The 13,320-nt window shown below is 41.0% G+C and overlaps 1 protein-coding gene across 1 annotated transcript; it reads right to left on the minus strand.

The window, feature by feature from the left end:
- Nucleotides 1-1,291: 1,291 nt before the first annotated feature.
- Mmp27 (matrix metallopeptidase 27) lies at nt 1,292-12,872 on the minus strand. The gene is given in 11 exon segments (XM_076926131.1): nt 1,292-3,333; nt 4,679-4,782; nt 5,516-5,675; nt 6,354-6,484; nt 7,393-7,513; nt 7,688-7,849; nt 10,506-10,637; nt 10,713-10,861; nt 11,960-12,198; nt 12,713-12,817; nt 12,819-12,872. Coding segments are annotated over 11 exon segments (1,578 nt in total). The 5' UTR covers nt 12,858-12,872; the 3' UTR covers nt 1,292-3,097.
- Nucleotides 12,873-13,320: the final 448 nt, after the last annotated feature.

Below are 13,320 nucleotides of genomic sequence, written 5' to 3' on the forward strand. Positions count from 1 at the left end.
TAGCCCTGGCTGTCCTGGAACTCACTCTGTAGACCAGGCTGGCCTTGAACTCAGAAATCCGCCTGCCTCTGCCTCCCAAGTGCTGGGATTAAAGGTGTGCGCCACCACCGCCCAGCCGTCTGTGTCTTTTTATTGAGGAACTGAGGCCATTGATATTGGAGAGTCATCGAGGAGCAGTATTTATTGATTCATTTTGCTTTATTATAATGGTGTGGGTTTCCTCCTCATTTGGTTTCCCAGTCTTAGATAACGTATTCCTTTTGCTTTCTAGGATGTGGTTAACCTGATTGGATTGAGGTTTTTTTCTATTAGCTCCTTCTGTAGAGTTGGATTCATAGATAGACACTGATTAAATTTTGTTTTATTTTGGAATGGTTTTCTTTCTTTCTTTCTTTCTTTCTTTCTTTCTTTCTTTCTCTATTGTGATTCAAAGTTTTGCTGGATATAGTAATCTGGGATGACATCTGTGGTCTTAGTGTTTTCAGAACATCTGCTCTGGCCTTCTGGTTTTTAGAGTTTCCATTAAGAAGTCAGGTGTAATTTTAATAAGTCTGCCTTTGTCCTTCTCGCTAAAACTTTTAATATTCTTTCTTTGCTCTGTACATTTAGTGTTTTGATTCTTATGTGGTTAGGGGACTTTCTTTCTGGTCCAGTGTGTTCTATAAGCTTCTTGTACTCTGGTCATTATCTCTTACTTTAGGCTATGGAAATTTTATTCTGTGATTTTGTCGAAAATATTTTCTGTGCCTTTGACCTGGGTTTTTTCTCCTTCCTCTGTTTCCATTATCATAGATTTGGAGTTTTCATAGTGTCTCAGATCTCCTGGATGTTTTGTGCCTGGATTTTTTTAAAATTATATTTAACTGAGGTATCTATTTTTCTATATTGTCTTCATTACCTGAGAGTCTCTCTTTCTTGTCTTATACTCTGTTGCTGAGGGTTACCACTGAGGTTTTTGTTTGATTCAAATCTTTCATTTTCAGTTTTATATCAATTTTGATTTTTCTTTAGTGATCTATTTCTACTTTCTGTCATTAGTTGTTTCTGTTTTTCATTCCACTATTTGTTTGTGTTTTCACAGACTTCATTAAGGGGTTTATTTTTATATATTTTTAAGGTCTAGTGCTTTGACTGTATTGTAGTTCTCAGGGCCAGCTGCAGTAGGTTTCTGTGCTCTGGTGGAGACATATATTGTCTGGTTGTTGATGATTGTGCATTTGGGTTTAGGATGATTGTGATTGTAGGTGTTGATATGTGGTCTTGTTTTTGCCAGAAGGGAAAAGTGCAAGAAAAATTTTGAGAATAAATTCATTTCCTACTTTATTGATTAAATTTAGCATTGTAAGCCAGAAAAAAGTGAGCCAAAATTGAACAGATCTGAAAGTTTAAATCAAATCTAGTTTTCTGATTATGGAAGCAATAAACCATACATTGAGAGAACCATACATTGGAGTCAAATAGAACGCTTCTCTGCTCTGGAAACAGTTCTCCCCCAACTCTAAGATTTATTGCTGTATCTTCTTTCTGGTGTTTCTTTTGTCTTTTCTTTTTCTTTTTTTTTCATCTTTTATAGGTTAGACTCAAAGTCATTTGAATCAGTAACAAGTGAAGTCTTATTTCTCTAAGACTTTGGATAGATTACTGTGTAGTAAGTAGATAGAGAACTAAAGTTTAAGATGTTTTGACCAGCAAGCTAAAGATAGTTTCTAGCATTTCCTCAGCCTCTTCTATCCACATCCAATATCTGAAGAATCTACTCATGCTAAACAGTAGAAAGGTTATGATAAGTTTCTCTCTTTGCTTTCAAGCTAGAGAAAAACCAAACATGTCTTTATGAATTAATTTTTGTTCTCTTTGACTTGCTCAGATCTGTTGAGAAAACAACCACTGTCACCATAACTTTCTTCATGCTTGCTTCAAAAGCTGTTTCTTTTCATACCTACTCACAGGGGACAAAAAGAAAGTGCCAGGTTGTCTATACTTATTTTTTTTTCTCATTTGATACATTCTCAGTATATCAGCCTAACAGAAACAACTTTAACTGATAATCTTCCAACTTCTGGGTGAGAAAATTTATTCAGAGCTTCGCTAAGTATGTCACCTTGAGGATAGAAGAATAAGGCCCAATTGCGTGAGTTTACTAACTCAGTGAATGCTTGGTGGGACCAAGAGGAAATGAACTTTTATCTGCAGACTCAGATGATGCCCACACATCTTGAGCACAGTGTCAGATCTATATTTCTTATATATGAGATTAATGTGGACAAAACTTAATTTCATATTATGTAAGGGCAGTTAAATACATTGGGCAATTTGTGGACATCTAGGGGGAACATTTCTTTCCTACTCTATCTAGTCCCTTAATTGTTAGGGACTTGCCTTAAGTGTAACATACTTATCTTACCCAAGTTCTCAGCCTACTTCTGGGAAGTAAAATGGCTTATTTGATTGGTGAGTCCAGCAGGCTCATAGGGACAAAGGATGCAGTTTACTGGGCTTCTCAACTGGGCCTCAGAGGACTAAACAAAATGAAGTGATAATGATTGAATTAAGAATTGTCTTTAGTGTTTATTTTTAAGACATGTTTTACTTTTCCAAGTTTGCAAAGCATTAATTAGGCTCAAAGTAAGTGAGAGATCTTTGTCATATTTAAAACCCTACTGTTAGAAGAATCAGATGCTTAAGTGATCTCTGAGTGTGGTAAGCAGGCCCTGGCTCTCAAGCTAGATTTCAACTAGTTACTGGTTACCCAGGTGATATATAGTAGTATTGAGAACTTGATGTTAAAGAATGTAGCCCAGTTCTTTTACTTTTCTCATTTTATCTTAAATATATAGCTGTTTGGTTGCATGTCTATCTCTGTGGGCCAAACATGGTGCACAGAGGCCCTCAGAGGCCAGAGAGGGCATCCGATTTCTCTGGGCCTGGAGTTACAAAGAGTTGCCGACTGCCACATGAGTGCTGAGATTTAAACCCGGGTCCTCTGAAAGAGCAGCCAGTGCTCTTAACCACTGGGTCATCTCTCCCACTCTTGAGTCTTTCTGAGGCAGAGTTCAGGTTAAAAAGATTTGTTTTGATTTATTTGTGCCATTTACTGTTAATTGTATGTTTTTGTCAGCACATGAACAATACTGAAAATGAGCAAGCTTACACTTTTATGATGTAATATCACTGTACCAATTGAATGCGCTTTTCCTTTGATACTGACATTGAATGATGAGTTTAATGGTTCATTACACATGAACCAAGTATTGGCTTTCATCACTTGGGTGATATTCTTCACCTTCATGCTGTACTCAAATTGCCTCGACCCACGGAAGAAATAGAAGAATCCTAAAAGCAGAGAGGCATGGTTAGTTACCTTGCATAATGCTAACGTCTCCCCTGCATCTTAGTTTTTATGAATATAGAATCAATACCATTGTAAAGAAAAAAGAAGATACTGTAGAATTGCAGAGCCATGGTTTGCTTTTGTCCTACTCCATGGGAATCACTTAGGAAAACGCCAAGCACAAGTGTCAAAGGGTCTCTGAGTGTGGTAGGCAGGCCCTGGCTCTCAAGCTAGATTTCAGCAAGACATCTCTGTAAGGGGAAAAGAAGGGCCCTCTAGGTCTTTCCCTGGACTCACTACCCTCATTTCTATAGATGTGCAACAGGTTCATCTATTTCAGGTTTAGGGGTTCTGTTTAGATACCATGAAGATAATCATTGCTGCACTTAAATGTTTTAAAAAATATTATTAGTATGTGTGTGTGTGTGTGTGTGTGTGTGTATGTGTGTGTGTGTGTACAGATGCATGCCATACCATGGTGTGTGTGGTGGTTAGAGGACAATTATGTGGATTTGGTTTTTCTCCATCTTGCTTTACATGAGAACCAGTGATTAAATTTGGGTCACCGACATGTACTACTCGCACCTTTACCCAGTTAACCGTCTCACCAGTCCTCAAAACAATTGGTTTTAGACTACAGGTTCTTTGATGGCCCAAGCCACTGTGTTTGAAAATCTAGTATCTGGACTTTGTGTATTAAATTGCCTAAGGTTCTGGGCTGAGGATGTAGCTCAGTGGCAGAACGTTTGCCTAGTACAAGAAGAGTTCTCAGTTCAACTCTCAGTACAGCTAAGAACTCTAAACTAAGCAAAACCCTAACCAGCTACTCAACCAACCAACCAACCAACCAATCAAAAGCCAATTGCTAAATAGTCTTTTAAAATCTCCTGGGTCTTATCATAATCCCACTGCCTCAGATACTTGAAGTACATAGTTTTTTTTTCATAAATGAACTCCAAGCTATGTATCTTAAACTATATATGTATATATTATGATTGTATATAATATATACATATGTATGTATATGTCTCTTTATATGTTTGGGAATCATTCACCTTGTGAATTTAGTTATCTTTTACACATTAGGGGTTCTTTTAGAAATTATTTTAGGTCAGTGGTGGGTGATTAAAATTAATTTTGGTACTTTCTACATAGATTTGAAATAGCATCTCAGAGTCAGTCCAGCACTTCTTGGCTCAGTTTGAGAATGTCTACAGGGGTAACGTCTATCAACCAGTGTATGTGCTTGAGAATGGTAACACTATACTAAAATCAAATGTTTGCCTTTTGTGCTGTCCTTTCTTATAGTCTCCCAAGCACCCACACACTGGAGGCATTGGCACTCACCATTACGTTGGAAGACAGCGTCCACACGCAGGCGAATTCCTGGGAAGTGCTTCATTATCCTCTGTGGGAATCCCCTGTCCATTGCTTGCGCCATCTCATCATACCTGTGTGCAAAGATTTCAAAGGCTTCTTTCTGCTTGATGTCTGTTTGGTGAGCTTAATCTTTCTGCTGCCCAGTTTAGAGTCAAGCAGCATTATGGGAAGTGAGCAAGCCTGGCAGAGAGAAACATCTAATAGGACAAATGATAAAAACATGGTAGAGATTGTGTTACTGTAGTGTGTGCGCGCGTGCGTGCGCGCATGCGTGTGCATGTGCGTGTGCATGCACACCTGCTCAGATGCCACTGCACCTAACTTTGACACAGTTCTGGAAATTAATTTAGGTTCTCACAATTGGTACATGGTTTATTGATTGAGCCACCTTCCCAGTCTCTACTTACCATCTCCTAAAAACAATAAGAAAAATCACAAGTGGGCAAAGATATAGCTTTTTGGACAAGGACCAACAAAATAATCAACGAAAAAGATCACATCTGTCAGAGTAGTTCTTCCTGAAGAACTGTTAAATCGCCTTGCACCTCTTCTAGATTCTGACTGGCTATGCTTCCTCCATTGACACTTTGGTTGGTATCAATATCTTTATTATTTTTTTGTTGTTTTTATTTCAGTTGGACAGAGATTATTGGGCTCATTGAAACATTTTAGTTTGATAAGTGTCATACACTGGAGATTGCCTTCAACAGAATCCACTGGGAGATAATAGATTTGTTTGTTTTTGTCTATGTTGGGGTAATGTTGCCATGGGTGCCTCCCTCCCTGATTAAACAATAGAGTTACCTCCAGAACCAGATGCCAACAAAAAAGAAGGTTTTCCTTGTACCATGGTCACAGACAGCTGCATCAATCTTCTTCACACGTTTTGGAAACCCGAGTGTGTGGATGGATTTGGGGTAATTGGGCAAGACAGAATACCCCCTGATCACCCAGAAATTCTCATCTAGAGAGAGAAAGGGATATCTTCAGATGTCTTCTGCTCTGTGTCTTACAGGGAGGGAGAGATGACTCGGGAAGTTTGAAAATAACGGGATGCTTGGTTCCTCTCAGCTCCCAGCCCAGTAGTCTCACACCTCTACTGTGTTTTTTTTCTTGTTTTATTTCTTTTTATTTGCTAAGTATAAAAATCCTATAAAAGGAAATATAAGTGAGATAAATTATTTTGAAAAAAAAAAAGAATGGACTTCTATAGTTTTAAGAAACTATTTATTTTTTTGAATGGCTATTTTGTCTGCATGTGTGTCTGTATACCATGTATGTGTCTGGTGCCCATGGAGGCCTGAAGAGAGCATCGAATTTCCTAGAGCTATTTTCAACCTCCATGTGGGTGCTGGGAATTGAACTCAGGTCCTCTGGAAGAGCCGCTAGTGCTATCGGCTCTCGACTGTTGACCAGCTCCCAGCTTTTATAGTTTTTATCACAAAAATTCCTTTTAGTGAATTTGGGATTATAGAAATCGTCACAGCCATCGAGAGAAACCTATCTCATGTCATTTATGAGGGGAACCTAAATTAGGGAAGAAACCCTATCACAAAACTCATGATTAAGATTGTGTTTTGCAGAAATACCCATTGTCCTTTTAGAAAAGAGGAGGAAGAGGAGCCGTGACCAGCAAATTTACCTTTAAAAACAAGGACTTCATCTCTGGGGCTTTCATAGGCAGCTTGAAGATCAGCTGGCAGAGATGGCCAGAAGGAATCAATAAACTCAAACTCAGCACCAGTGATATCAGAGTACATCCTCCATAAGTGCCTGCATCAAACGCAAAACACTTCATAGATGGTGTCCCGGTGTATGTGTCCATCGACATGTTTCAGTCTTAGGCTTGTGGTATGTGGTATGCATGCATGTGTGCCTGCATGTTCATATATGTGGGGCACACATGTGAATGCATGTGTGTGTGCTTATGTGTGGAGGCTGCAGGTTGCCCTTGGGTGTTTTCTTTGATTGTTCTCTACTTTGTTTCTTGAGGAAGAATCTCTTGCTGATGTACTGATACATGCTCAGCAGCTGGCTTTCTAGGTGAGTAGAAGACCTGAATTTTAGTGTATGCAGATTTCCAGGGTATAAATACTTCCAACATGAATAGTTTCAAGCAGATGTGAACTGATGTGAAAAATTCCTCTAAGTTTAACAATAGGATTCTGAAGTCTGCTACAAGTTGACTTTAATACACTCTTGGGATTAGTGTTCATTTGACCAAGAAGTCATTGAAAATAGATTCTCTGTTAATTTAAATCTGCTTTAAGTTTTTGCTTTTCTTTCTCTCTCTCTCTCTCTCTCTCTCTCTCTCTCTCTCTCTCTCTCTCTCTTTCTTTCTTTCTTTTTGAGACAAGGTTTCTCTATGTAGCCCTGGCTGTCTTGGAACTCACTCTGTAGGCCAGGCTGTCTTCAAACTCAGAGATCTGCCTGCCTCTGGATCCCTAGTGCAGGGAATAAAGGCGTGTACCACCATCCAGCTAAATTTGCTTTAAATATTTAAAACTAATTTACCAAACAATTATGAGATGTGTGCATCTACTAAAACATTTAAATAGCATATGCATTGTAAAATGTGAACGCCACATGTTCTCACAGAGACCAGGACCCCCTGCTTACCCTACTTCCTTTAAAAAGAAAGAACTCCATAAGAAGTTGGAGTGTCAAGGGAATAGGTTTACCTGCCTTTAAAGAATAAGACTTCCCTGCGGAAGGTAGTGATAGCATCAAAAGTCAAGTTGGGGTCGCAGGCGTGGGGTTCAGGGTTTCCATTTGGCTTGGTGGGTACCTTAGGTGGTCTTCCTTCAGTAAGGAAAGAAAGACTATTCAGAAGGTACAGGAACTATGTCCTCACCAGAGTCTTACCTAAGTACATGTTTGCTTCACAGTAATATTTCAGGAAGCAACCCTCTCAATTTCCTCTCTTCTAAGCTTTCTGTTTAGTTACCGTACATGCAGCTCCACAGTGCTACTCACCATAAATAGACTGGATCCCATCAATATCATCCTGAGAAAGTGGGTATTTGCTAGGATCCAGGGAGACGTAATTGGGGAACATCAAGGCTGTTTGATCATTGGAGTGGGAGAGCCCCAGAGAGTGACCAAATTCATGAGCAGCCACGAGAAACAAGCTGAACCCTTGATAAAAACAGAAAACATTACTGTGAGTTGATGAAGACATTTAACCCAGGAGACGGATGGCTTGAGACTACTTACTCAGAAATGAACAGTGTTATTTAGCTGGCATGCCAGCACACACTTTTACTTCTAGGATCAAGTAGGCAGAGGCAGGCAGAGCTCTTTGAACTCAAGGCCAGCCTGGTCTACACACGTGTTCCAAGCCAGCCAAGTTTACATGGTGAGATCCTGTCTTAGAAACAAAACACACAGACAAATGAAAGAAATGGGTTGTATTATTTTAAGAAATGGAGCCACCAGTTTGAGGGATGCTTGACTGTGTATGATCATCCTTATGTTCTTCTGTCGTCCTCCACCAACTGGACAATACAGCCCTAGCTTCTTCCCCTAGCCCTAAACAATCTGGTTTTTACCTTTTTTTTCAGCCATACATACCTTTGCACAGCCCTCTGGTTTTTCTTCCCAGCCTTGTGCTTTCTCTCATATGCCCTGAGACAGCCACTTCAAAACCTTCATTTCTTATCTGTACTAAGTTCTTCCTATACCTGTCACTAGACTTCCTTTCCTTTTATTGTTTTTCTTTTGAGACAGCATCTAATGTATCTTTGGTTGGCCTCAAATCCACTGCATAGCCGAGGATGAGTTTTATCTCCCAATCCTTCAGTCTCAACCTCCCAGGTGGTGGGATTACAGGGTTGTACCACCACACTCAGTTTATTCCATCCTGGGGATCGAACTCAGAGCCTTATGCACACCAGGAAAAACTCTTTCAACTGAACTTCATCTCCAGCCCAGTGGATCCATTTCTACTGCTCAGTCAGGGCGTGCTCTCTACAGCTCTCTTCCACTCTAAAGCGATATAATACAGTGGACAGAGAGTGACAGCGACAGTTGGCAACTCTTTGAACTGCTGGCTTGTACAGAACTTAGTTGAAGGCTATATTGATCTTATTCCTTGGAAAACAGCCTTGATAAACTTGGATTCCAACTCTGGCCTCTTTAAGAATTCATCTCACACACTGTCTTCAGTAGAAGGCTTGAAGCAATGCATGGAGTAGCAATTAACATTAATTGGCAAAGGATAGTCAGATGGAGGAATTTTCCATTTCTACTTCTGGATATGAAAGTGAAGCCTGTTGAAGAAAGCTTGACAATCCTGAGTTTGACAAGTACTTGGGCTATTTATTACAATTGATTGAGCATATATACGCTGGCTTTTGATCAAAATGGAAACCAAGGAAATACTGGTCATTCCGCAGTAGAAGATACACATAGAAGCGTTTACCGCACCTCTCAGTTTTCTGAGTGCAATGTTCTTCCTTCACCCCTGTCTGTAATGCTAACTCATGTGGCACTGGCCATAGCTCATCCTGGATTCCCACTGCTGCCAGAAGCTCAGCCAGCACTGACCTCTTCATCTGTCTCAGTAGCACTTGGGAGAAAAAGAGCTTCCTGTGGATAGAGCAATCGGGATGTGTCTGCAGAAACTAAAACTGACCCAAGAGAGTATTTGGACTCATGGAGTCAGGAATGATCTGCAGCCATGTGTGCTGCCCACCAGGAAGGCCACGACCTTTACTTCCCTGGAATCAGGAAGGCCATGACCTATAGATTTCCCTGTCCTGGGATCATGGAGGCCAGATCTCCAGCCCAAATTTTTGAGTTAGTGATAGGGAGAAAGGATACTGAGAGGCAGAATGTTACTGTGCCTTCTTCTTTGCTTAATAAACACAGCATTACTGTAGTGAAGTTTGGGTATTTTGTTTAAAAAGTAACAGTACACTGAAGCTGGAGAGATTGGTGAGCATCTAAGGAACATCTGCTGTTCCAAAGGACATGAGTTAAGTTCCCAGGACTCACGAACTCTTATTCCAGGGGATCTGATGTCCTCTTCTGGCCTCTGAAGTCATCATTATACATGTGGTATACACGTGGTACTAGGCATACATGCAAGCAAAATACCCATCCATATACAAACCCAAACAAAATATGTTCAGTGCTGCTCAGGGCCATCAAAGAAATAACATCAACTTAGTTGCCTTAAAGGACAAGATCAAGTGTAAGAACTCGGGTCTAATGATTTGCAGATGGGGGAAGGTGGTTAGTAGGGAAAGTCTATGCTTTCAAATTGATCTTTATGGACCATAAACCCATAAACTATTCCTTAGCCCCAGGCTTAAAACCACCGGCCCTCTTAAGTCTTCTTTCAGCCTTCACATTATAGGTGACTACAGCCATTGGTTCAGTGTGCAGCCTTGTAATGAGTGTGGGGGTTAAAGCATCACACAGGATTGCAGAGTCTGCAAGGCTGGAACTTTTGAGCATACTTCTGGGATTCATATAACACATCTTGCATAGCTTTGTGTACACAGTGGACAGACAGGTATCATGTTAACGAGTACATAAGCAAATGGCAAACGCTGTTCTCAGACCAGGACTACTAACATGTGAGAGCTTCATGTGAAGACTACCAAAACACAGTCATTGTTAATGGTTGTTAGTCACCCGACTAGTGTGATCCGAGAATATAGAACATTATGTAAGATGTAAGAAACTAGGGAATTTGGATGTGAAAGGCAGATAACTGTACAGCAATTCTTTCCAGATGATTCTTTTTAGATTAACACAATTTTCTGACAGTGAAAATTAGCCTCACCTTCCCCATCCCTGGCTGTCCATGTTTCATCTTCATCAAAGTGTGTGTCACCACCTAGACCCAGACCAGGAGGAAAGGCATGGCCAAGGACTCCCAGAGGACCATCAAAGTGACGAGGACACCAGCCATGGACTGAAAGACAGTTGATGCAGAAAGAGGTCAGCTCTCTGTGATCTTAGAAGTCACTCCCCGCACTGCAAGCCTTACCTCTTGTCCTGAATGCTATCATTATATCTGCAACCCCCTTGGATATCCTGGTGAACACCAGTGGAGTGACCTTGCTCCAAACTTGTAGAGCTTTCTGAATAGCCTCATCCACATCAGCTGGAGTCATATCAGGAGTGTAGTTCATTATTCTGAAAGATTGGCAACATTACAGGAACTGTGGATATGGCAGCTTACTAGTCACGGGCTGTAGTGTCTTGTAGCATTGCACTGCTCTCCAGCTTTATTTAAATGAGACAGTTTTATAACCCAACTCGGAGTTTCCTTTCTCATGCCGCAATAATACACTTTGGCAGGATGCAACTTACAGGAGGAGAGGGTTCGTTTGGTTTACACTTCCGGGTCACAGTTCATTACTGAGGACACTTCCAGGTCACAGTTCATTACTGAGGGCCTTGGGCAGGAACCCAAAGCACGAGGGAAGAACACTGCTTGCTGGCTCACTCTCAGGTTTATGCCTAGCTAGTTTTCACCTATGTGTATGTCCCTGAGTGTTTGTATGTGTACTATGCATGTGTAGGGACCTGCAGAAGTCCGAAGAGGGAATGCAATCCCGTTGAACTGGAGTGCCACATGGTTGCGAGCGGTCATGCGAGTACTGGGAATCAAACTTGATTTGCAAGAGTGAACAGTTCTTAGCTGATGAGTCATTTCCTTAACCCCTTAGCTAACTTTCTTTTTTTTTTACTTTTTTCATTAATCTCTTGTAGCTCCTTAACCTTAAATAGCCAAGTATACATCGTTATACTGGGACCCGCCTAAGATCTGAGATTTGATAGCTCTAAAACACACACACACACACACACACACACACACACACACACACACACGCACACACACACGCATGCACACATTCCTCCTCCCTCACACTCACATCCTTCCCATCTTTTTGCACACCTCATTATGTCTCCATGGCATTGTAGCAGATAGCAGTGCTTCCTGTCCTGAGCTCACATGTGACAAGGGAACGCAAAGATTGGAACCTATCTGCTGGAGCCCGTGTCCTCTGCGGCACTAGCTACAGGCCATAGCCTTTCGACTTAGTTTCTCTGTGGTTGAGGTGGCAGCTGTAATACTGCCCGCAGCATAGGTCTAATGTGGGGATGAGATCCACGGAACCAACAAAGTGGCATGCACTGTGGATGCGTCAGTTAGATAAGCCATCATTTTGGTTGCTTCTTGGAGATTAATTATTTGGATTAGTTCATGTAAGCTGGTAGGAACATTACCTGTATGTAAGGTTGTATTTTCTCCACCCAGGGAGGGTGTAGCCATATTGCCCCACGTCTGGCACCCCACACCTGGGCACCTTCATAATCTCGAGGGTATCTGAATCCAGTTTTCCGGTCACTGTTAATCCAAAAAATGCCTGCATTTCCCGAAGTTTTCCGTCTAAGAGACTCCTGTTTTTGTTTTGGACAAGATGACTCCCTTCTATTTCAAGAGAGTAGAACTGGTTGAGATATGCCTACCAGGAAAGACAAAAAGGACACAGGCTACAAGAGAGCAAGTATTATCCTCCAACGAAACCAAGTGGCCTGAAGGCTCCTTTGGCAGCAGGAAGCGTAAGAAGGAAGTAAAGTGTTGCAAGGGGATGAGAAAGGCAAGATGCCAAGGGCAGAGGAAGGCATCCCCCCATCTGTTCTTTGATGTCAGGGACCGGTTGGTTTATGAGTGACCAACCACACACCCATACAACAACTAAGGGCAGCCACTTAGCTTGTTAGGTTTCAGACACAGTCTACATATTCTTACTGTTCCTTTCATCTTGGTTTGCTCCTGAAATTCTAGGAGGCACCAGAGATGATTATCTATTTTGCAAACTTAGGCAATTTAACCTTAGAGTCAGACACATGGAAAGGATCTCATTCTTCTGAGAAACTCTGGGACTCTGCAGGAATGTGCTGTCTTTAAAGTCCTGAGAGAAGCTATAAAAGGCACATTTTATTGCTTGATGCTTTTAGCATGCATTGAGATCCTACCTGGGCCAGTTGATTGTTCTCCTCATTTTTGTCCTTTCTGTCAGGAGGAAAAGCAGAGGAAAGTGTTATAAAATTAACCATCAGAGTCAGAAGGCACTTCATTCCCGGTCTCTTCAGTTAAAGCTTGTTCCTGTTTACAGGGCATTTAGAAAGTTGACAGTGAGACGTGGCATGAAGTAACCACTTAATTAATAACAGCCAAGCACACTTGCCATGAAGTGTCTCATGACTTCTTTTTCCCCTTAGATAAACTTGAATTTTGCAATCAGGGTCGGTGATTGCTTATCTGGCGTACGGTTCACTTTCGAGTGCTCACACTAGCAAGACTCCCAAGTCAGTCTTCTCTTCTCAAAACTTTTCAACATATAACTTGTTATGAATTTTGAAATAATTCTCTTTGGCAGGAAACACTAGCATATCTTGTTAGTGTGATGGGAAGAGACAATGGAGTCAGGTATTAGTTTAAGTTAAGTACTATGTTACCATGCCTGGCTTCTATATGAGTTCTGCCCACTGAGCCACCTCTGAGCCTCTGTATTTTAATTGTTAGGAGTACTAACTAATTGCTAGTTAAATCTGAATAATTGTTTGCTATTATTATTTATTAC

Source organism: Arvicanthis niloticus, chromosome 27 (genome assembly GCF_011762505.2).
Source record: "Arvicanthis niloticus isolate mArvNil1 chromosome 27, mArvNil1.pat.X, whole genome shotgun sequence".
NCBI classification, from domain to species: Eukaryota; Metazoa; Chordata; class Mammalia; order Rodentia; family Muridae; genus Arvicanthis; species Arvicanthis niloticus.